Below are 25,040 nucleotides of genomic sequence, written 5' to 3'. Positions count from 1 at the left end.
GTGGTCAAGCCTCAGTCCTAAGGTGCAAGGCCCTGGGATTCATCTCTGGCACCAAAGATAAAGGATCATGTGTAAAGCTGGACTACCTACATTTGTCATTGTCAAGTCTGTGCCCATGACCAGGTGACATACAGGTGGTTGTGGGGTACAATCTACTGCTGAGTTGAGTTTTTCCTCCCTGAGACAAGGCCTCAAGCTGTCCACAAGCTCCTTATTCTTCTGCTTCAGCCTTCCAAGCACTGGGCAGTAGTCACAATGCTTCATCCAAGTTCTTTCTTGACAGTCAAGGGTAAAATGTTAAAACAATGGTTACTCTCTACTGGGAGAAGAAAATATATCCAACTAATGTGGTAGCTCCTGTTGAATGCAGGAAAAACAAAGCAAAGGGAAAGAGTTCATGTACGAGAGGATGGAGAGAATACTCTCGGCACTGAGTAAGCACCATAACCAACCCAAATAAACAGCAGGCTTTCCCCAAAATCCAAGCTTTAAAAGTAACAAGAGCTTTATCACTCAGTCTTTGGTCACGAAGAAAGAAAACTTGCTAGACATAACAATTTCACACAAAAGGACACAAGACAAACTACAGTATTGATCAGTATTGTCTTCCTTGTATTTGTAATATATCCACATGTTAATACTGTGACAGAAAAGGATTAGTCCACATTTTGCAGGAGAAACAGGCTTTGAGGTGATCAGACTTTGAATAAACACTAGGACTTCCCACTCCACTAAAGCAATTGTTCGACATGCCAACTAGGATCATAGTGCTTTATGCTTCAGGTGGTTTGTCCTGGCACGGAACAGGAGACATACGTAAGCAGCTAAGTCTCTTCCAAGGAACGGTGGAGACACCAATCACCATGTCGAGGTGAGAGGGTAGAAGCTTTGCAGTACTAATCAAGTGCTGCCCCAAAGGAGGCCATCAGAGGAAAGGCAACAAAGCAACTGAAGATGTATCATGCTTGAAAGGTAATTACAATACATTCTTTAATGAGCAGACAAAAACTGAGGCAAATTTTACAGTCATTGGAACAAAGAAACTAGATTTAATCACTAATGTCCTACTGTCAGTTGTTTCAGTATAAAATAATTAATGTCTAAAAAGTATATGCTTTGAGTATTTACTTTTAGAACCCCTTTTGAGATAATAAAGACACTGTAACAAAATATCATTATCTTAATATACATTATCAACACCAATATGATACAGATATATAATTCTCCTTTTCTATATGTATGGTGGAAATACTGTAAAACCTAGAAAAAAAGGATAAAAACAGACTGGCCAGAATTCAAATTATCAGACTAATCCATGATGCAAATTTCTAAGGAAAACTTAAATAACCCATCCTTGCTACATTCACTGGCCTATGGAAAGTGCTGTCTGAAAAGAGAAAGAAAATGAAAAACTCATTTTTGCTTCAAGTATTCGGTTTGTGCTCTGAATTTTTATTTTATTTAATTCCACTGTTCCTTATTTCAATACAGGGTGTCTTGTGACGTTCTCAAACTAGCAATACTCTGGCCTTAAGTGTCCTGAGCAGCTGGGGTTATAAGTATGTTCCACTGTACCTGAGTTCACTATTTTAGTCATTAGTTAAACAAAAAAGAGAAAAACACTTTAAATGAATCATTTAGAGTAAGAATTCCAAACCACGCCACTATGAATGATGTCTCAGAGCCAATCCTGGAACAGTAACCAGTAACGTGGAAGGTATCTCTCACAGGTCAGATGACAGCACTTCTCATAGCATGCCAATTTCTGTTCTCCCGTGCCACATATATGCATTATCTATCTCATGGGATATTTTACTTTACAAATCCTTCTTTCAGTTACTGAAGAGATGATTTCCAACATAAAATGAATACACCTGCCGATCCTGAGATGATGGTGGTGGTGTCGGCAGCTGGAGTGATGGTGGTGGTGAACAAAAAGCCATGATTTTTCACTCAAACTTCTGCTTTAGTTTTTTTTGGAAGATGGCTGGCAGAATAGAAAGAAGAGCCAAAATCATCAGAACAAATACCGAGTTCCAGGATACAGCTTCCCCTGCTGTTGTGAGCTGATAAAGAGTTGTTCCCGCCTTAATTGCTACAAAAGAGGGAGGTGCAACACCTAAAATAAAAAACAAAGAAACAGTGAGTGAGGAGCACTGGCAGCCTGTCAAATAAAGGAAAACCACCATTTTCATATGTTCACATGTTTGTGCACATGTATAAGTGCACCATGTGCATGCAGTGCCAATAGAGGCCAGAAGAGGTCATCAGATCTCTAGAGCTAGAGTTAGAGACAGGTGTGAACCTCCATGTGGCAACCGAATCCAGGTATTCTTAATTTTTTTTTTTTTCTTGGTTCTTTTTTTCGGAGCTGGGGACCAAACCCAGGGCCTTGCGCTTCCTAGGTAAGCGCTCTACCACTGAGCTAAATCCCCAGCCCACGAATCCAGGTATTCTTGACCACTGAGCCATCTCTCCAGACCTCCAAATCATATTTAAAAAACCAAATCTCTGTGTGCATAAAATGTCTTTCAGGACTCAGCTATTTGCATTGTGAAGAAAGGATCAGGCATTTAAAGCAGGTACTTAGCACGCAGGAGGCACTGAATTAAACGCTGATGACACCAGCATTCACTGGACTATATTTTGAAATGATAAGATTACCTGACTCAGACTCAAGGATAACATGGAAGTAAAATTAATTTTAGATGTTACTCTTCCTCATACATGGCTCACCCAGTCCTACCAACAGCTGTGTGCTAGGTAAAATGAACTCTTTGTTAACGTGCACCAAGATCAAAACTCTCCATGTTGTCTCAATTTAAACTGAACTTAATGTTCAAAAGAACAAGGCAAGTCAGATGGCTCAGTTGAGTCAGCACTTGTTTCGGAAAGAAGCCTAGGGATCTGAGTTCCATCTCTGGAACAAACACAAAAGTAGGAAAAAACCAGGCTGGGTGTGGTGGCACACACTTAATCTCAGAACTTGGGAGGCAGAGGCAGGAGGATCTCTAAGTTTGAGAGGTCAGCCTGGTCTACATAGCAAGTTTATGTTTTAAAAGTTACTCTCGGGGCTGTGAGATAGCGCCACAGTTAAGAGCACCAGCTAGTTTTCCAGAGGACCTGGGTTCAATTCCCAATACCCACATAGCAGCTCACAACTGTCTGTAACTCAAGTTCCAGGGAACCCAACATACATGCAGGCAAAACACCAATGCACATAAAAAAACTTTTAAAAAATCATTTAAAAAGATACTTTTTAAAAAGTCAGTCCTGGGGCTGGAGAGATGGCTCAGTGGTTAAGAGCACTGACTGCTCTTCCAAAGGTCATGAGTTCAATTCCCAGCAACCACATGGTGGCTCACAACCATCCATAAAGGGATGTGATGCCCTCTTCTGGTGTGTCTGAAGACAGCTACAGTGTACTTATATATAATAAATGAATCTTTAAAAAAAAAAAGTGAGTACTGTAATTCCAACTGCTGTAAGCCACTAAAGCAGGAAATCAAGCTTTGTCTCAGAGTAAAAAGTGAAAACAGACAAACAACAGGGCCGGGGTCTAACTTAATGGTAGAGTGTGTGCCCAGTATGCATGAAGCCATAAGTCAAGCCCACGTACATACTACCAACCCCTCGCCCCAGCCCAGCCTACCACACAGATGGTCCTGGTTTCCAGCTCTACCTCCAACATAGACAAATAAAAGTAGGAGGTGGGAAGACACTCAGTCTGAGTAGACACAGCAGTCTATGATACAAAGATGGCTCTGTGGTTAACAATACTAGCTGGCTATTCTTGTAGAGGACAGTCGGTTCCCAACATCTATGCGGGGTGGTTCACAAATGCCCAGAGCTCCAGCCTCTGGCCTGCACAGCTACCACATCCACATGCATATACTCTCACAGAGACACATAATTAAAAATAAATTAAAAAACAAAACAAAAACAAGTAAGCCACAAAAAAAGACCTCACAAGCATTAAACATTAAACTTTAGTAAATATTCAATACATAAAAAACCTACAAGCTGAATCAAGCATTTTTTTTTTTTTTTTTGGAGCTGAGGACCGAACCCAGGGCCTCACCCTTGCTAGGCAAGAGCTTTACCACTGAGCTAAATCCCCCAACCCCTCAAGCAATTTAAAATGCAAAGAAAAACAATAGTCTTCCTAAAGAAAGGTGAAAGTCGGGGCTGGAGAGATGGCTCAGTGGGTAAGAGCACTGACTGCTCTTCCAGAGGTCCTGAGCCCAGCAACCACATGGTGGCTCACAACCATCTGTAATCGGATCCGATGACCTCTTCTGGTGTGTCTGAAAACAGCTACAGTGTACACACATACATACAGTAAATAAATAAAATCTTAAAAAAAAAAAAAAGGTAAAGTCACAAAATTAATTTAAAAAAAAATTTTTTTATCAAGCCCAGAGCTTTGTGCATGGTAAGTAGGCATGTGCTCAACCCTCTTAAGTGAACTGTTATGTCCACTTAATTTCAAAATCTGGTATTGATTCCTTTATGTTGATCTTGTTTCCCCTAGACTTAATACGGTGAGGGGATTCTGCTTAATCTCACATTATTAAAATAATATCTAGTAGAAAGTGCTCATTTTTAAAGAGGTAAGACATTACAACACACTGAACAAGCTATGTATCTAGGCCAGGCTTTGTCCCCAAGAGTTATATATGGTCCTGGTGATTTTGCAAACAGCAGGCAATCTAGGCCAGCTGGATAGTTGGACATGCACCCAATGAGTTGTCAGACAACATGAGTCAGAGGTCTTACCTAGAAAAGTGCCAATAAAAAAAACTTTCAATGGTACATTTATCACAGGAGATGTAATATTAATAAACCAATTAGGCAGAAACGGTGTGATTCTCAAAAATATAATGTAGTTAATAAGATGTTCTCTATGACGCTCTACCTGTTTTAAGAAAAAAAAAATATATCAGTTAAGACCAATCTTCAAAGTAAGTAAGTAAGTAAGTAAGTAAGTAAGTAAGTAAGTTGTTTAAATAAAATACCTTAAACTCTCCCCCAAGACACATCACAATTTACCCAACAGGAAAACAATGTATGTTTTCTGGGGATTTAGCTCAGTGGTATAACTTTTGCTTACCACATGCAAGACCAAGGACCAGAGGCTGGAGAGTAAATACTAATTACTTGTCTATCTGCATAACTAGCAAAATCACTAATATACAAAACAGCTATTACAAAGAAAAGTGTGTATGTAAATCTAGTAACAAAAAGGGCACTAGATTCAAGGTCTAAACTGAAAGTCTAGCCAGAGATTTCAGATTTACAAATGTTTTATAAATAAATGATCACAAATTCAAGTAAAATATAAAACATTCTTCTCTAAAACAAGGAGCTAAGGCAGGATAATCTCTATATTTCCTTTAAGATGTAATTATTTCTTCTTATCTTTTTATAAAAAATTTAAAAGTAAAAATGCTCCCATCAACTATGATAATGGTGAAGCCTAGGTCTCTACTTGCTGGAGCTAGTAAAGGTGATGGCAATGGGGACGTGGGGCTCGGCTGGAAGAAGAGTCTACTGAAAGGTATTCTTGGAGTTGTTTGTGATTTGATCCCACCCAGGATCCTGTGGAGTTCCTCTTTGCCATATGTGAATCTAATCAAAACATACTGTATAAAATTCTCAAATACCAAATTTTTAAAACAATTTTCTTGTAACATTATTCTTTTAAATGATGACAAAACCAAAGAACCACAAAGAAACAAACTAAAGTTTATAGCTACCTGCTGTGACCACTTCACTGCCTTCTCTGTTAGGTACTTGTATACAACGGGTCTTCCAACTAAGTAGGAGAGCATGTAGCAGAATGAGGCACCAAGTCCAGAGCACTGGAAAACAAGAAGTCTCATGTATCCTGTCTATTCCCATCTCATTCCTGTAGATGCATTTACTTAATTTATCTCTTTTAGAGCCAGGCAAGTTAGCCCATCTGAAAACCCATTTGATCTAGTCCTTTCTCAAACTAACTCAAACAAGATCAGTTAAAATAAACTGGCACTTGTGATTAAACTTTTACCAAACCCTGTAATTACTGCTAGCCTTTAGCTTAAGAATAAGAAGCCATTCCCACCCCCTACTATAGCTATGCATAAAGACACTATCCCCAGCCCAGGGACTCACTGTGTCCACTACACTCTTAAGTCCATCTGACCTACAAAAGACAACAGAAAGAAAGGCTATGTAATGTAACTGCAAGTAAGTCTACAGGACCCTCATTCTAGGAAAATCAAACTCTTCAGAGCTCCTTATGAGACCGAACAAAACTACATTAACATTAGCGCCTTGAAAACTGATGACGTAAGAGGAGACTGCCCAGCAGAGCTAGGCTGCCATTATCATCCCCGATGCTCTACCTATTTTCATGTCTCCAAATTCATTTCATGTACTTACCAAGCAAACAAGGAATAAGGCAAGTGGGAAGGGATAAAGAAACCCGGAGAGTATACTGAGGAATATGGAACCTGGGATAGCAAATGTTTGCAGACTGTTAACTTGTAAGTTAAGGATTAAAACATAATGAAGTGGAAGTTTTACAATATAAAGTTGACATAACATTACAATACAGAAACTGTGGTAATAGCCCAGAGTAAGGTCAGGTGGGTTTTTCTACTTGTGGTATCACAGCTGCACTAAAACAAGTTGTGTATTGTAGAGATTCTGGCTATTCTGTTTTGGGGATTAGCAATACCCAACCTACAGTAAAGGACAATGTAAAATCATAATCAAATGTTTAAAAGGTATGTAAGTTGCTAGGCAGAATGCCTCTAGCTCCAAGCTAGATACCCATTAACAAATGATATAAAATGCTGTAAGCAAATAAATACAACATTGGTAAGATTATGCTGAGAGGAACTCTAAGACAAATGTCCCCAACAGGCACCAGGCAGAGACAAACTGGGTGGCTCAGCCAGGAAATTTAGTAATGTCTCTTTGTTTTGGGTTGTTTAGGCTTTTTTTTTTTTCTGGAGACAGTCTCATTTGGCCTGGAACTTTCCTTATAGACAAGGTTAGACCCAAAAGTCGGAGATTAAAAGCACACTAAGTGCTAATGAAGACTGGCTGGTTAACCATGCTATGGCCCCACCTACCATTCTCCCACTGTTCCAGCTGTTTAATAATGTTTTCTTAATACTTAAGTTGAAGTCTTTTTTTTTTCCTTCTTTTTTTCGGAGCTGGGGACCGAACCCAGGGCCTTGCGCACCACTGAGCTAAATCCCCAACCCTTCTTAATACTCAAAAGACATGAACTTAGCACAAACTTACCATTTTCAAAAAACTGGTTAAATGAACGAACACTACAATTAAGATACAAAACCTTAAAATTATAGCCAAAAAAAGAATAAAATAAAGGGGCTGGAGAGATAGCTCAGTGGTTGAGTACTGGCTATTCTTCCAGAGGACCTGGTTTAAGTCCCAGCACCTAAACATCTATGAAGTAGAAACAAAAGGACAGGAGTTTACTGTCATTACTGGCCACACAGCAAGCTTAAGAGCAGCCTGGGTTATAAGTGTCTCTATTTCTCTCTGTGTAACAGTCCTGACTGTCCCAGAACTCTTTGCTAAAAACAGGTTGGCCTTAAACTCAGAGAACCACTCAACTCTGCCTCTGGAGTACTGGCTGGCATTAAACGAACTGTAATGTTTGAGAGCTGAAGAACTAGAGTTCCAGGCTGGCAAAAGTTGAATTATAACCTAATAAAGCAAATATTTTATTTATTTATTTATTTTTTTTTTAAAGTAAAATTAAACAAGATTTTATTTAAAAAAAAAAAAAAAAGAAGGAACAGGTTTCCTCCAGTGGTAGAACTGATTTTTCCATAAAGGGCAAAATAAAAAAAAAAGGAACAAGGAACAGGACCTACATTTTTTTTTTCTGTAATATTGTCTGAAATTTCTATAACCTTGCTCTGGAGAGAGCAGGGCAAGGCCTCAAACCACTTCAAAATTGTTCTGGCAAGCACTGTAGGAATGCACAGGGTCACTGCAGACCCAAGCACGCTGGAGGCTTGCTATACAAATATTTTATTTTTAAAAAATGTATCAACTTCCAGTGCTTAGCCCACTGGTCGTTAGAGAAGTTTACTCCAGCAGCTGATGGGAGAGACGCAGAAACACACAGTCAAACATGAGGTGGGGCTCAAGAACACCTGCAGGAAAGGGAGAGGAAGGACTGTAGCTGCCAGAGGGGTTGAGGCACCACAAGAACACAGCCCACAGGACTCACGGGGGCTCAGAGACTGAAACACCCATTATGGAGCCTGTGTGGCTCTGCAATAGCCCCCTGCATGCATGCTATGGTTGCTTGTGGGACTCCTCACAGTGGGGTGGAGGGGTCTCTGCCTGCTGCCTGCTCTTGGGACCCTTTCCTCCTACTGTGCTGCTTCATCCGGCCTTGCTATGAGGGTCTGTGCCTAGTCCTACTGCATCTTGGGATGCCATGTCTGGTTGCTATCCCTGGGAGGCCTGCTCTTTTCTGAAGGGGACAGATGTGAAATGGCTATGAAGGACACAGAAGGTTGGGGGGACCGGGAAGAATGGAGGGAGGGCAAACTGCAGCCATGATGCACTGTTCCAGGCTGAGACCCTGTTTCAAAATACACCAAACCCCATTTTATTTATTTTAAATATTAATTTACTGGGGTGTGTATGTGTAAGGGCATGAGTGACATGTGGAGGTCAGAGGACAACTTTTAGGAGCAGGTTCTCTCCTACCATGTGACCCTAGGCATCAAACCCAGGACATCATGCTGGTTTGCTAGCAGGTGCCTTTACCTGAAGCCATCTCTTTGCTCCCTGCATTATCATTCTGAAAGGAAGCAGTCATCACTTCTAACCTTTGGAAACTTCTCTTGAATAAATTAGAAAATATGTTTTCAGATAAAAGGATACAAAATATATGTAGCAAAATAAGCAACCAATACTTGTACATAAAAGGTGTCCTTATATTTGGAAAGAACTTTTCCTAGAGCCTTGGCGTCATCCATATCTCTCGGAACCTTCATATTCACTCTCTCTTCCCTAAAGAAAAATAATAATGTAAAAAAATAAAAAATAAAAACGAGAGTTCCATGATAAAAATCAAAATGATGCAAAGCAATTGATCTGTAATAGGGACAAATTCACATTTTTTAGTCTCAACAGTCTAAGCAAACATACACAAACTAAAATTAAAAATGATACAAATCAAAAATTAAATACGTCCCTTTTAATATTGGCTTAAATTTTAAATTAAACATTAAGAAAGTAACCATTAGCATTAACATATTGAAAACATATTTAACATTATTTTGGGTAATGTTTCTAAAGTCAATAATCCTTTATATTGAGCATTATAAACTTTATATAGCAGAAACATATTGCAGGTCAAAGTTCAGGAAAACTGCTCTCTTCCTTCCCTCCAGAGACCGGCTCATTAGGTAGGCTCGGCTGGTTCGGATTCGGAATGCCCTATGCATTAGTCTCATCTCACACAGGCTTTTTCTGTTTTTTTTTTTTTTTTTTTGGAGCTGGGGACTGAACCCAGGGCCTTGCGCTTGCTAGGCAAGTGCTCTACCACTAAGCTAAATCCCCAAAATCCCCAACCCCACTTTTTCTGTTTTTTAAGACAGGGTTTCTCTATGCAACAGCCCTGGTTGTCTTGGAACTCTAATACTAGGGTTGCCTCAAACTCAGAGATCCACCTGATTCTGCCTCCCAAGTGCTAGAATCAAGGGCATGTGACACCATTTCTGCCAGGTATCCCGTGTATTGTGAGGAAGAGGTGGCTACTGGTGGAGTAGTGGGAAGGGCTGAGGGTCAGTGGGTTGGGTGGGTGGAGGTATGTTCTTTTGAGCCCTGGCTTAAGCTCTTATCTAGCAGTGGTGAGAGATAGGGCTTCTATTCAGAGGAATGCTGGGATTAAAGGTGTATGTGCTGCCAAAGCCTGGCAAAACAATTTTTTAATTAGGGAACTAGTTCTATAAAAGCCCAAAATAAAAGTCAAGGCAATTTTCTAGCTTGAAAAGCCTTTGATAATCCTTGGATCTGGACTATTAGCCTTCCTACCGTTCCTCAGTAGACCAGGTTAGTCTCAACTCAGGGATACACCTACCTTCTCCTCTGCCCTGGAGTAGTGAAAGGTATGTACCACCACTATTTGCCTACCCAACCCCTTTTTAGATTTACTTTATGTATATGAATACATTTTCGCTATCTTCAAACACACCAGAAGAGGGCATCGGATCTTATCACAGATGGTTGTGAGCTACCATATAAGTGATGAGAATTGAACTCAGGACCTCTAGAAGAGCAGTAGTGCTCTTAAGAGCTGAGCCAACTCTCCAGCCTCTCCTACCCTTTCCTTAAAGAAATGAAGGAAGATGGGGTTGGAGAATTATGTCAGTGGATGAGAAGACGACTAGAACGCGTAAGCACCCGAGCAGGAAACCCAAAATAAAAAAAAAAAAAAAAAAAAAAAAAAAAAAAAAAAAAAAAAAAAAAAGAAATGAAGGAAGGAGGACTGAGGTGTATCTGCACACAGGAACACTGGACCAAAACCTGGGATGGTGGACACACCTGCAATCTCAGACTAGGGAGGTAGAGACAGCAGAACTACAAGTTCAAAAAGTTTAAATCAAAGAGAAGCTAAGAGAATCTCTGAAAAAAAACAATGGGCAGGAAGGCAAGAAGGAAGTCAACCAGGAAATCTGAACAGTGCTTATGGACTTGATATATGGACAAGAGCTAGTACACAAGCACCATAATAGCTCTGTTGCTAATGGAAATTTAGCTTTTAACTCATATCACGTCTAAAATATCTAGACATTTTCAGTTTCTTTTGTGGCATACTTACTCACTAAGCTGAGGGAAATTTTTATACACCAAAAACATAACAAAAGCTGCACATGAAAAAATGGACACCAGTATAAGGAGTGACGTTCTTGCTGACCCAGCTTCCACACAAGGCTTTTCTGAAAAGAAAAAGTATACAGTAAACAGTGCTGATGATTGTGATTCGGTAATGCTCCTACGTAATTCTATGAAAGCTAAAAGCTAGCACGCAGTCCACCTAGTTATAAGTCTCTTTATAATTTCCATGTAAGTCTGTACTATGATGCATACTACTGTCTTTCCACACCTGTATTAGACACGTGCTCTTAGCTCTTACAGCAACCATGCCTGCACTTGAATGCATTAGCGTCTAAATCTTTCTCCCAGGTCAAAGGTACTGCCTGAGAAAGAATCATGCTTCATCACCCTACAAGTCCACATACTTCCTCTGCTTCACTATGGGCTATCACGACAAACAGGAATTCTGTCATAACACTCTCCAAATGATTAACACATTCTTTCAAAACATTAATTCTACATTTTTCCCGATTACTTTGACTCCTACTAGCGAACTCCCGTCTATTCCAAGATCTGTTTACAAAAATCAACTTCCTTTGTTTTATCTTTTTGTTAAATGTTAACAGATTTCTTAGATATTACTTACTCTGTGAATTGTTTCTATTCATTGACATCTTCAATTTTTGCCTCTTGCAAGCACTTTTTTCCTAACTTCTATATAGAGCCTCAGCACTCAGGGAGGCAGAAGCACATGGATCTCTGTAAGCCCCGGGCCAGAATGGTCCACAGGATGAGTTCACATTCAGTCAGTGAAACACAGTAAGAATCAGAGATAGATAGACAGACAGATAAGCCTCAAAAATAAAAATTAACCATATTGAACTTCTACATTTTGGGGGGTTTTAAGATGGTTTCATGTAGATGAGGCTGGCCTACAACTCAAAAATGTAATCAAAGGTGACCTTTGAACCTATCTACCTGCATCTAATGTAGGTAAAACACAAACAAACCCCAAAACAAGAAAAGAAGCAAAGGGGAAAAAAAAAAAAACCAAAACCTCACATATACAAAAGACCACACTGATGGTGGTCTGTTTGCAATCCTAGACAGGACTATTGCCAAAAGATGAAGACCAGTTAGTCTGGTCCACACAGTGAGCTTTAGACTTGGTCTAAGTGATAAGACTTTGTCATGCAAAGAAATGTCATGGCCTGGTATATAGTGGCCCACTCTTGAGGAAAAAGGGATCTCCAGGTCAGTTCCAGATACATAGAGACTATCTTAAAAGTGAACAAAAACCATTCACTAAAGTGTTACAGAATCTGTAAGAAGGTACTTTTCAATCTACGGATATTAGAATATTTACTTCTCTGATTTTGTGGGGGTTGGGAGATGGCAGGTGCTATCTACAATTAACAAAAATTGTTTTTTCTAATCCTAGAAAATTGTTTGCTAATTAGTTACTACTAATGCACCATGACAAGCATAATACCAAGTAAACTAAATCTTATCACAATTCCTAACATTAGGAAAAGGCAGAAGTGGGAAAAAGAATTAAGTCATTTATAAACAAGATGAATTTTAAAAAACATCCTTTTGCCTAATATAATCTGACACCATGTCAAATAGACTAGCCTAATCTGCCACTCAACATGGCTGACAAACTAACGTCTTTACTGACACATAAAGGGGTCACACTAACCTTCAGGCCTGTTCCCCCTAGGCCCACATCCCTTTGCCCTATCCTTCACTATCCAGAGGGCACATCGCACGTATCTACCCTTTAGCTTATGTGAGTGTGGTTTTCAAGTCATTAGATAAAAGAAACCACCATAAAGGCACTCTGGAAGCTTTGGGGTATCATCATCATCATCATCATTAATTCTAAGGGGGAACAACAACAAAATATAAACAAACCCACCCAACCTGAGACCATCTCAAGCAATATGACAATTATTTAGCTACATCTACACCCAAATACAAATACAAGTAAGAGGCAAACTAGAGTACGACAGTTATTTCCACTGTGTATTACTTTTTAAAAAGATTTTATTATTTGTGTGGGGGTGGGGGTGAGTGCAGGTCACCCAGAAGATGGTCTTAGATTAACTGGAGTTAGATTGTGATGAGCTGACATGTACATGTTGGGAACCAGGGTCTTCTCCAAGAGCAGCCAGTGTGCTTAACCACTGAGGCTTTCCAGCTAACCATCTTTCCAGCCTCTCCATTACATTTTCATTTAAAAAAAAATCTTTTTTTGTTGTACACTGTTGTTGTCTGCAGACGCACCAGAAGAAGGCATCGGATGGTTGTGAGCCACCATGTGGTTGAAGGGAATTGAACTTAGGACCTTTCAAAGAGCAGTTGGTGCTCTTAACCGCTGAGCCATTTCCCCAGCCCTTCACTACATAGTCTTACAAGCCCACTGTTTTGGCCATGAGTAGCAATGGAAAACAGCAGTGTGAGTGAGATGCAAACAACTCAATGGCTATTTGTTCTAATCACTTCGGATGTGTGAGGTCAAAGGCATGTAAAAGGATGCCATCATTACAGTTGCTGAACAGCAATGAATGTTTCGCCATTACAAATATCAAAGCACTTACATTTTCCCCCTTAAAACTATATTTAAGGGCTGGAGAGATGGCTCAGCAGTTAATTAAGAGCACTGTCTGCTCTTCCAGAGGTCCTGAGTTCACTTCCCAGAAACCACATGGTGGCTCACAACCATCTGTAATAGAATCTGATGCCCTCTTCTGTTGTGTCTGAAACAGTGTACTCACATACATTAAATAAACAAATCTTTGAAAAAAAAAAAACAAAAAACCCACAACTATAGGGGTTGGGGATTTAGCTCAATGGTAGAGCGCTTGCCTAGCAAGTGCAAGGCCCTGGGTTCGGTCCCCAGCTCCGAAAAAAAGGAAAAAAAAAAAAAACAAACAAAAAAAACCCCACAACTATATTTAAAGAACCAAGAAATTTCAGGTTAGTGTATAAGGCTAAAGCACCTTATGAATGGGTCTCCTTACTACTTAGTACTTTGTTGGGTGTTTTTGTTGTTTTGGTTTTTGGTTCATTTGTTTGTTTTGAGACAGGGTTTCTCCTTGTAACTTACCTGGCTGTCCTGAAACCCTTCCGAACCCAGGGCCTTGCGCTTCCTAGGCAAGTGCTCTACCACTGAGCTAAATCCCCAACCCCCCTGAAACTCTTTTGTAAACCAGACTGACTCAATAGAGAGCCACCTGCCTCTGTCTCCAGAATAATGGGATTAAAAGCATGTGCCACCATTTCGAAGGAGCCACGCTTAGGTGAACTGTTTTGTTTACTCCACACATCAGCCAATTAAGCAGATTTAAAATTAATTTAATTAAAATTTTAATATTATTTTAATATAAATTTAAAAATTATTTTTGAATTAAAATAATTTTTAAAATAAAATTCAGATACTTTTTCAAAGTTACAAATCCATCTCTGCAGGTGGCCCACTCCTAAAGTACTCAGAAAATTAAGGCTGGTGGATCTCAGAGTTCCAAATTAGCTTGGCCTACGGAACCAGACAAGGTCTTTAAAAAAAAAAAAAAAAAAAACCCTGAAATTGTAGTGCCCGCCTTGGATCCCAGTACTGAGAGGCCGAAGCTGGCGAATCTTTGCCTTAGAGGCCAGCCTGATCTACAGAGCAAGTCCTCCAGTACAGCCAGAGCTACACGGAGAAACTTGGTTTGAAAACATATCAAACAAACAAATTTAAGTTACAAACCAAGGTAAACGAAAACACAAGATCTGAAAATTTTGTTTTTTCCAAACAGGGTTTCTCTGTGTAACCCTGGCTGCACAGGAATTCGCTAAGAAGACCAAATTGGCCCCGAGCTTGCCTCTGCCTCCGGAGAGCCCTACACCACTACCACCAGGCTAGAATCTGACACTTGCAATTGGCACCTGGAAGGGTAAGTCATTGCCCTTAATGACAACCTTAGTGTGGCTCTGTGATTCTACACAAGTCATGTAGCTGCATAGCCCTCAATATACTCATCTGTAAAAGGATGCAATGGAAGCTCAAGTCTCTTAAACACCTGTCTGGGTAGCCTGGGTAAAAACCTTTCTATTCAGTGTCACAACAAGTCGGGATCACTGGTTCCTTTAACTAAAGTCTATTGAGAAAGTACCTACTAGGAGTCTAGCACTCTGTCGTGTGGGGTCCCCTGCCAAGTACACGACTCTCTTGCTGAGATCTTTAGGCACTGAAAGGTCCCTCTTTCCCTACGACCTGCACCATGAGATCCTAGTCTTTGGGATAGCCTCAACTCTAGCCCGCAGGTCCACTCACCTTTCAGAAGATCTTTGTTGCCTGGAGCAGCGGAACCCTGCGTCCCCACTGCCTGGTCCCCCGCTGGGGTCGAGTGCAGCATCTCGGTCTGCGATCGCTCCGCGACTCTGCCTTTCGCCATGGCTGCTGCAGGGGGCCGTGAAGAGCTCCCAGCGGTGCCGCACCCCCTTGAACGATTAAAGCTCCTCCCGCAGCTTCCTTTTCAACACCAGGGCGCACCGCACAGCCACTTCCGGCACGACCCCCTCACCTGAGACGACCTCGAAAACTTGACAGTCAGCGGAGCCTTCCAGAGATATCAGGTGAGGGCCCGCCCAGAACCGCCCACGAGCCTCACGCGCGCCCGCACGCCCAGTAACCGCGAGACAAGTCAGGGCCGACCCCGCCCCCTCCGGGGGCCCCGCCCACCTCACTCGAGCAAGGCGCATGAGCAGTCGCATTGGCAAGTCATGGGTCTGCGGCCTAAGGACCGATTTCTCTGCGCAGCTTACGTCACGCGGAAGTGAGGCCTTGAGTACTTCAGACTCTTTGTTCCGCCGACCGGAAGTGTCTGCGCGCTACTAGTTGGTGTTTCCCGCTTGAAGATTCTGTACGTTCCGCAGCAAGTGATTGACAAACACAGTGGTCTTAAGAGCGCTTAAAATTTAAAACCTAAGACAAACGTACCTGAATCTCAAAAAATTGGGGCCCAGAGAAAAGGTGCAACCTACGAAGGTCACAGAGTGGCAGAGTGGCAGTTTAGAGTCCAGGTTTTCTGGTTCAAAACAAATGCTTTCCCGCCATCAACTCACCTGTCACAAGTAAATTTCACCCTTACTCATTACATTTTGGAGTTTCCTGAGCCAAAGTATAGCTTCTTGACATTTTTCTACTCCCACCCCTCAAAACAGCTATCCAGCTTCTCACTGGTAAGTCTATTAGAGAACCCCTCTTTTTAAGTTTTAGGATTTTTTTTTGTTGTTGTTGTTCTTGTTGTCGATGTACTCCTAGACCTTGGGCATGCAAACCACACCATTCTGTTGCTGAGTTATGCCCCTATCCAATTAACTTCTTTTTTCCCCCCCCCGTTATCATCTTTAAAAGCAGGTATCAAAGGTAATATGGAGAATTTCTTCGTGAAAGCAACTTGGCAGTTTATTTTTAAATTTGGACAAAAAGGGGAGTGGGAAATTGGATTGTTCCTATCCAATAGTTACACTTATAAGAAATAATCTGACATCTGGAGAGTTGGCATGGCAGCTCAGTGAGTAGAGGTATTTGTCTCTAAACTTAACAGTCTGAAATCGGTCTCTGAGACTCACAAGGCGGTAGGTGAGAACCAACTTTTGTAAGTTTTCCTCCAATTTTGACATGGCATTCATGCATATACACAATAATAAGTGTAGTATTAAAAATTAAAAAGAGGGTTGGGGATTTAGCTCAGTGGTAGTGCGTTTGCCTAGGAGGCGCAAGGCCCTGGGTTTGGTCCCCAGCTCTGAAAAAAAAAAAAAAAAAAAAAAAAAAAAAAAAAAAAAAAAAATTAAAAGAAGGAAAAACTCATAAAAAGTAAACAGAGGAGTCATATCTAATAATGTTAGTATGGTAGTTGTCAACACAAAACAACTCTCACCCTCAAGGGAATAAGAATTTATTCTAGTTACAGGATAAAACTGTAAGTTATTAAATGCATTGGTAGGATAGAACATGTTGTATCCTTTTAATCTTAATCCCAGCACTCAAGAGGCAGAGGAACTCTGAGTTCCAAGCTAAACTGGACCATATTCGAGTTCCAGAACAGCCACCACTGCATAGTGAAATTCTGTTTCAAAAACAAAATAAAAAATAAAAAAAAAAAACCCTATGCAAACAAAAACAGGGTCTAGAGTGTTGGCTTAGTGGTTAAGAGCATTTGCTGTTCTTCCAGAGAATCTGGGTTTGATTCTCACCTCCCACAATAGGAAGTCCACAACTGCCAGCTCCAAATGACCAGGCACCCTCTTTCGTCCTCCTTCATAACCTCAGCACACATGGGGCACAGACAAACATGCAGGCACTCACTCATAAACATAATATAAATATAATCTTTTTTTTTTTTTTTTGTTCTTTTTTTCGGAGCTGGGGACCGAACCCAGGGCCTTGCGCTTCCTAGGTAAGCGCTCTACCACTGAGCTAAATCCCCAGCCCCAAATATAATCTTAAAAATGTATATACTCATGGAAACATTAGGTAACGGGTTTGCAACAGAGTGAGGGAAATCTCATCTGTAAGTTTCAAATAGTATCTGCTGATATTCTTAGCTTTCGATTGATAGAAGCTTGTTATATATTGTTAATTCATTCCAAAAAGTTTTTTCTGATAATCACAAAATGATAGGTTAAAAACAGAGTGAATGCCTTTTTTTTTTTTTTTTTTCTTTTCCTGGTTTTTCAAGACAGTTTCTCTATGTAGTCCTGGCTGTCCTGGAACTCACTTTGTAGACCAGGCTGGCCTCAAAATGAGATACACTTGCCTCTGTCTCTCCTCAGTGCTGAGATTAAAAGTTAGCACTTCAGTGACTGGCTTTTGACTCTGGATCTACTACCTGCCAACTGTCCATAGTCATGATGTTCTAATCCATTAGTCAACTGCATACTATTTACTATTGGTTTGGGTTCCCCCACCTCCTGGGAAATTCAGTTCACAGAAATTTAATCCAACACTGAAAAAAAAATTTTTAAAAAATGGTTGAGTAAACTCTGTAAAACCCATTCACTGAAATACTTTGTTTTCACTGATGGAAATTGAACCCAGAGTCTTCTGTATAATAAACATATACCTACTAGGGAGCTAAATTCTAACCCCAACCAGGACTGTTGATGTGTACACCTTTTACGTACATATATGTAGGCTTTCCATTAATAACCCCTCTTAATCTCTTATTAAATCTTCATTAAAGTCATAAAGCCAGCCATGTGGCTCAAGTTTGTAATCTCAACACTTGTGAAGTAGAGGCAGAAGGCTCAGGAATTGAAGATCATCCCCTTCTACATGGTGAATTGTAGCTAACCCAAGGTGTATGAGACCGCCTCAAAAAAGTGAAACAAGAAGAGCTCAAAAAATGTGATACCCTACCCTTGTCATTATAGCTCAAGAGTCAGTGGCCATTCTCATCTCTATAGTGAGTTTGAGGCCAGCCAATGCTACATGAAGTCCTAGAGGGGAGTAGACAGGTAGAGAGGGTTGGGGACATTCGAGAAAAACCTGTAAATTGCTGTTGCTGGAACCTTCAATCATAAGGCTTAGCTCCTAGTCCAAACATTTGCCCTAAATAAGAGAAAACCACTGGTGACATAATCAGTGGATAAAGGTCATCACTGACAACCTGAATTGGATCCCAGGACCCACAAGGTTTAAGGAAAGAACTAATTTATATACGTTGTCCTCTGACCTCCACACTAATGCAGTGTCATGAGTGTACATGTACACAACAAATATATAAAAGAAAAGGTGGGCTAGGAATTTGGTAGTGTGCTGGACTAAAGTGTGGGGCCTAAGGTGCAATCCCTAGTACTTCAAAACAACAAAAGAGGCGGAAAGGTTGTTTAGTTCAGTGGCAGACCACTTGTCCAGTAAACACAAGGCCAAATAGCAAAAAGTGCAGTTGTAGTGAAAAATAAAGAAAATTTTCTAAAAAGTAAATTCAATACTTAGCATGAACTACAAAAAAAGAAAGAAAGAAAGAAAGAAAAAAAGAAAGAAAGAAAGGAAGGAAGGAAGAAAAGGAGAAGAAGAGGAGAAAGAAGTTGAAAGGAGGAGGAGCATGACGATGAAGATGATGAAGATGGTGATGACAATGACAAGAGAGAGCTCCTGGGCTGGGGAGATAGTCAACTAAGAAGCACAAGAGAGAGGTGGTGACACACGCCTTTAATCCCTGCACTTGGGAGACAGAAACAGGCAGATCTCTGTGAGTTTGAAGCCAACCTGCTCTACAGAGTAAGTTCCAGGACAGCCAGAGTTATGCAGAGAAACCCTGTTTCAGAAGAGAAAAGAAAACAGAAAGAAAAGAGGCAGGGGTTGGGGATTTAGCGAAAGGGGTTGGGGATTTATCTCAGTGGAAGAGCACTTGCCAAGCAAGCACAAGGCCCTGGGTTCGGTCCCCAGCTCCAAAAAAAAAAAAAAAAAAAAAAAGAATAGGCCATACATTCTCTTTTTTAAAAAAAAAAAAAAAAAAAAAAAGGGCTGAGAGATGGCTCAGTGGATAAGAGCACTGTCTGCTCTTCCAGAGGTCCTGAGTTCAAATCCCAGCAACCACATGGTGGCTCACAACCATCTGTAGTGGGATCTGATGTGTCTGAAGACACCTACAGTGTACTCGTATATAATAAATAAATAAATCTTTAAAAAAAAAAAAAGAGGCAAGCATAAGAAACTTCATTTGGATCCCAGCACCCTAATAAAAACATAAAAAACAAAAGCAAACTGGCAGTTTCTCATACAACTAAGCAAACAGTCAACTTTTGGCCCAGCAGTTTTAAGATGCTCACATTTGGCACCTGAAAACTGTCCATCCAAAGACACAGGCATGGATGGTTATAGCAACTTTTTGGTGAGGATTGATCTCACAGCTTAATCTCTGCATATTAGGCGCACACTGCAGAGCTGTATATCCCCAGCCCAACAAGTCTTTATTTTCTCACCTTTCTTTCTCCTGCACCAGCGTCCCTAAGTAGACTTTTTTAAAGATTTATTTATTTGTCTATCTATCTATCTATCTATCTATCTATCTATCTATCTATCTATCTATCTATCTATCTATCTATCATCTATACAGTGTTCTGCCTGCAGGTCAGAAGAGGGCACCAGATTCCATTACAGATGGTTGTGAGCCACCATGTATGTGGTTGCTGGGAGTTGAACTCAGGACCTCTGGAAGAGCAAACAGTGCTCTTCTTAATCACTGAGCCATCTCTCCAGCCGGACTTATTTTTTACCTAGGTGTTTTGATTTTGAAGTAGGGTCATATGCAACATAGGCTGTTTCAAATTACTATGTAGCTGAGGATTACTGAAAACTTCTGACACTCCCTTCTCCACATCTTGAGTGCTTTTTGTATGGTGCTGGGGATCAAATCCAGGAATTCAAGAATGCTCGGCAAGCACTCTACCAACTGAGTTCCTTCCACAGCCCCTCTTTTTTTTTTTTTAATATTTATTTATTTATTTATTATGTATACAGCATGCCTGCATGTATGACTGCAAGCCAGAAGATCTCAGTATAGATGGTGTGAGCCACCATGTGGTTGCTGGGAATTGAACTCAGGACCTCTGGAAGAGCAGACAGTGCTCTTAACCTCTGAGCCATCTCTCCAGCCCCCCACAGCCCCTCTTTTTACCTGGCTTTGGCTTCTATCAAGCTAAGCCATCACTGTCCTCTGTTAACATTGTTTCATTTACATTGATTAGCTCAGCGTTTGTTTTCTCATTTCCTGACACAGGCTCTAACCAGGCAGCCCAAGCTGGCCTTGAACTTTTTGTTCTCATACCTCAGTCTTTGAAGTGATAGAATTACTAAGCATGTGTCACCATACTCAGCCTCTTCATCTGACTTTCAAGCTACTTTGAACTGACCCTCCCCCAGCATGCCTTTATCACCAGGTATGCAAAGAGAATTATCATAGCAGGTCTGAGCCTGGTAGCCATAGAAAGATCTACTATCAAGGAACTTGTGATTTTCTTACAACCACAGAATTAGAAGCATGAAAAGGGAGAGAAGTGCTGAACGTGGGGAGCAGAGACAAAAGGATTGTGTGGAGTCTGAGGCTAGCCTCGTTTACACTGTAAGTTAGGCCAGCCTTAGCTTTATAGCAAGACCCAAAGCTAAATACCAAAAAGAAAAAAGAAAAAAATATTTAAGTTCTCATTTTTTAGAACCAACCTTTGCTGCACAGTGAGTTCAAGGCCAGCCTTGATTGTAAGGGACTGTGTCTTTATTTATTTAGTGTTTTAGTTTTGTAACACTACAGTACATACACGTTCTGTTGTGTTGTTGATATTCAGCTTTACCTGCATAACCAGCACCTTAGCTGGGGGGTGGGGGGGTGGGAGGGACTAGAACCCTAAACTTTGTGTTTCCCATGTACGAATGCCTCAGTCTAAAGTAGGAGTGGAAACAGTTAGGAACAGAAAAAGAAGAGCAGTTTCTCAGGGAGCCAAAGAAAGGATGCTGTCCTAAAAATAGATAAGAATGTGGTGGCCCAAGCCAGACATTTAGGGAGAGTCAGTGCCTGCCCTGCCTCCCCCACCCCCACCCCCCATAGGGTTCTGCTCCACATCCAGAGTGCTGGGATTATAGGCATATGCCACCAAGCCTGACTTCAGAACTCATTTCCAAGTGCTGATACCCAGGCAGCACCAGACAAGGCAGACCAGAAGTCAGTGGGATGCCTGGAAAGCAGCTAATGGGCTGGAATGAAGTTACGCCACAGATGGGGCACCTTCAAACATGGTCACAGCACTGTAATGGGGAAAATGACAGTTCCACTTGAGGGTAGCCAGCCAAGTCAAATTCTTTGGCTTGACATCACTTGTGTATGAAAAGAACACAGGCATTTCCAGCTGCTTTTTTTATTTATGCGGGTAGGGAGAATGCTGGACAAGAGTCAAAACTATGCAGGCTTTGAGCCAAGTATGGTGGCTCATGCTTGTAATTCCTGAAATTGGGAGGCTAAAGCAGCTCTTGGGAGATCAGGCCCATACCTCGCCTGGGCAGCACTGTAATGCTGGCCCTGGTGGTGAGGTATGGGTGAGCTGGCCTTGGGAGCAGGAGAGCTGACTCTGCTCCTTGCTAGCTACACCACTGGGTGAGCTAGCTGGGCAATACTAGAGAACTCATCCTGTTGGTGCAGGTGAACTGGCAGGCTGGGGAGAAGAGTGGGGTGGGGTAATGTGAAAATTTTATGATGAGAAATTCACACAAAAAAAAAAAGTTTAAAAAAACTTCAAAAAATCAACAAGAACTTTTTAAGCTTTGATGCTTCTGTACCTCTGAACCATTTCTCCAAGTGTTATGATATGCTCAAGCAAATAAAGTCGCCCTTGGTGTGGTAGCTCATGCCTATAGTCCTAGTACTCCAGAGGCAGATAAGATAGGATCTTCACAAGTTCAAGGACAGCCTGGTGGACTAAGGGAATTCCAGGCCAGACAGGCCTACATAGAGAAGGCCTTGCCTTCTGCATCTCCATCAAAAAGATCTCGAAAGAGACCAGCTTATCTGAACAAATCAGACTGTGATGTCCTATTTTTATTTATTTACTTACTTATCTTTGAGTCTTATCTTTTGATTTCATGTGTTCTATGATGCTCTCAAACTGACAATAAAACTGAGGACAGCCTTGAGTTTCTGATCCTCTTGCCTTCACCTTCTAGGTTCTTCCTGCCCTATGTTTACCTTTTAATTGTTTAGTAAGAGAAATTTTAATTTTGTTTTTGGGTTTTTTTTTCCCATAAGACTTGTTATCAGTCCTCATTGTATTATAAAGCATATAGGTATTTGTCTTGTCATGCCTAGGAGAAGGTGATGACTATGCTTTATCTGTTGCTGTTCCCCAAAGGGCAGAACACTGTCTGGCATGAACAACTGGTAAATTTATTAGTTGAATTATATAAAAAGTAATTATTACCAAAAAATGTTATAAAAAGGATAAGGGGGTAGGGAAATATTTCAATCAGTAAAGTCCTTTCTATACAAGCATGAGTTTGGATGCCCACAAGCTCTGTAAAAACCTGCCTTAGTAGAATGCTTTGGGAAAACAGAGATAAACTGACTTGAGGGTTAGCCAGTTTAATTGAATTGGCAAATTTCAGATTCAGTAAGAAAAGTTGTCTCAAAAAATAGAATGGAGGACTGACAAGATGGCTCAGTGGTGAGGAACATACATATACTGTCCTTTCAGAGGACCTGAGTACAATTCCCATCATGTAGTTATAACTACCCAACCTTTAATTCTAGCTTCAGGGGATCTGATATCTCTGAGTTCTAAGGACATCTGTACTCACATGCTCTCTCTTTCTCTGACTCTCTCTGACTCTCTGTCTCTGTCTCTCTGTCTCTGTCTCTGTCTGTCTCTGTCTCTGTCTCTCTCTCTCTCTCTCATACACATTTAAAAAATAAAACAAGTGTCAAGTTATAAATGGAGTTTAAGGGCTGGAGAGATGGCTCAGCGGTTAAGAGTGCCGACTGCTCTTCCAGAGGTCCTGAGTTCAATTCCCAGCAACCACATGGTGGCTCACAACCATCTGTAAAGAGATCCGATACCCTTTTCTGGTGTATCTGAAGACAGCTACAGTGTACTTATATATAATAAATGAATTAAAAAAGTACAAAGTTTAAAAAAAAATAAATGGAGTTTAAGAAGCTCTACTAGTTATTAATATGACCCAGCCAGCCCCCAATAATCAAGGCAGTGTTCTATGGATTTTAAAATCAGCTCTAGCACGATATAGTGAATCTATATTTCCATTCACTAGACTGTCTGCTTCCTAGCTGTGTTACCCAAGTACTTGCTGCTTTAAATCTTTTTTTTTTTTTTTTTTTTTGGCTCTTTTTTTTTTTGAACTGGGGACCAAACTAGACTGTCTGCTTCCTAGCTGTGCTCTACCACTGAGCTAAATGCTGCTTTAAATCTTGCCTGAGTTGTTTCTGTTCCAGCCTGGGGGTGCATTTCACTTGGGCATATGTCCTGGTTCATCACATCTAATGAACACCAGTTATCTCCATCTTCTTCCTTGTTCCCCCTTTCTCTCCTCTCTCTTCTTCTCATGGTCCCAACCTGCAACCCCCAGCCAGGTAGCTCAAACCGTGCGTCTCTCTATTCTCCCTGGTAATTGGCTACACCAGTTTTATTTAACCAATAGTTTTACATTGAAAAGAAGGGTTTGCATAGCAAAAGCTGGTATATGTGGGGATTCACCTTAAGATCTGGGGGTACAGAATCTAGCATTTGAATACATAGCAGCACCAGACCAACTCCCAACATTTTCCCCTTTTTAGGTTCAGCAGCCCTTCATAATTCCTGCTTCACTTGTAGACCAGAGTACCCTTAAACTCACACAGATCCACAGATCCTCTGCCTCCTGAGTGTTAGGATTAAAAGCAAAGTCTTTTCTTCCAAGCTCACAGTGAAATGGCCCATTAAGCTCTGTGTACAATATCCATGGAGTTTGCTAGCCTAATGTTCCAAACTCTTCATATTCCTACCACAAAAGGTCCTGAAAGCCTCTGAACCGCATGCTCGGGCTTCTAACTGCAACCACCCACTTCTCTGTACCACTTTTCTCTATTTACTGTTCTAATTGCTGTGACAAGACACCTTAACAGTTTAAGCGAGAAAGGGTTTACTTGCCCTATAGTTCAAAGATCCAGAGTAAGGTATGGGGGAGGGTATGCAGCTGCCAGTCATATTGCTTTCAGTCAGGAAGCAGACAGCAATGACTTGCTGGTGCTTGGCTCACTTACTCTGTTGTATTCCAGGCCCTGCTCATGGAAAGGCGCCACCCAGAGTTACCGCAGGTCTTCACTCCTCAGTTTACCTGGTGTGGACAGTCCTTACAGGTGTGTCCAGAAACTTGTGTGCTAGGCGATTCTAGATTCCATCTAGTTGACAATATTAGCTCTCACAGAGACGGAGGAGGAAGTGAGGCCTCAGTGAGGCATTTTGTCCTATCAAAGGCAACATGCTCTTTGCCTACTTTTTTTTTTTTTTTTTTTTTTGTTCTTTTTTTTTTTTTTTTGACTGGGGACCCGAACCCAGGGCCTTGCGGCTTCCTAGGCAAGCACTCTACCACTGAGCCTAAATCCCCAACCCTCTTTGCCCTACTTTTATTGTGCCATGGTAAA

General features: G+C 41.0%; 1 protein-coding gene and 1 non-coding gene across 3 annotated transcripts; both read right to left on the bottom strand.

Moving 5' to 3' along the window:
- Nucleotides 1-589: 589 nt before the first annotated feature.
- Tmem41b (transmembrane protein 41B) lies at nucleotides 590-15,528 on the bottom strand. 2 transcript variants are annotated; one of them, XM_032892921.1, is made up of 7 exons: nucleotides 15,185-15,525; nucleotides 10,868-10,985; nucleotides 8,926-9,054; nucleotides 6,427-6,520; nucleotides 5,760-5,864; nucleotides 4,780-4,918; nucleotides 590-2,119 (listed from the first exon to the last, which is right to left on the bottom strand). In XM_032892921.1, the coding sequence occupies exons 1-7, from the start codon at nucleotides 15,303-15,305 to the stop codon at nucleotides 1,950-1,952; spliced, it is 876 nt and encodes a 291-aa protein (XP_032748812.1). In that variant the 5' UTR covers nucleotides 15,306-15,525; the 3' UTR covers nucleotides 590-1,949. The 2 variants fall into 2 exon arrangements, with proteins under 2 accessions (XP_032748812.1, XP_032748813.1); XM_032892922.1 differs by lacking the exons at nucleotides 590-2,119; nucleotides 4,780-4,918 and adding an exon at nucleotides 6,157-6,187 and having other exon boundaries at nucleotides 5,756-5,864; nucleotides 15,185-15,528.
- On the bottom strand, nucleotides 7,916-8,048 carry LOC116894982. Its single transcript, XR_004387173.1, has one exon. It is a non-coding gene; the product is annotated as a small nucleolar RNA SNORA9 (small nucleolar RNA).
- Nucleotides 15,529-25,040: the final 9,512 nt, after the last annotated feature.

This window comes from Rattus rattus, chromosome 2 (assembly GCF_011064425.1).
Source record: "Rattus rattus isolate New Zealand chromosome 2, Rrattus_CSIRO_v1, whole genome shotgun sequence".
Classification (NCBI taxonomy): Eukaryota; Metazoa; Chordata; class Mammalia; order Rodentia; family Muridae; genus Rattus; species Rattus rattus.
Note: the sequence above shows the minus strand (reverse complement) of the source record. Positions and strands in the feature narration are given on the sequence as shown.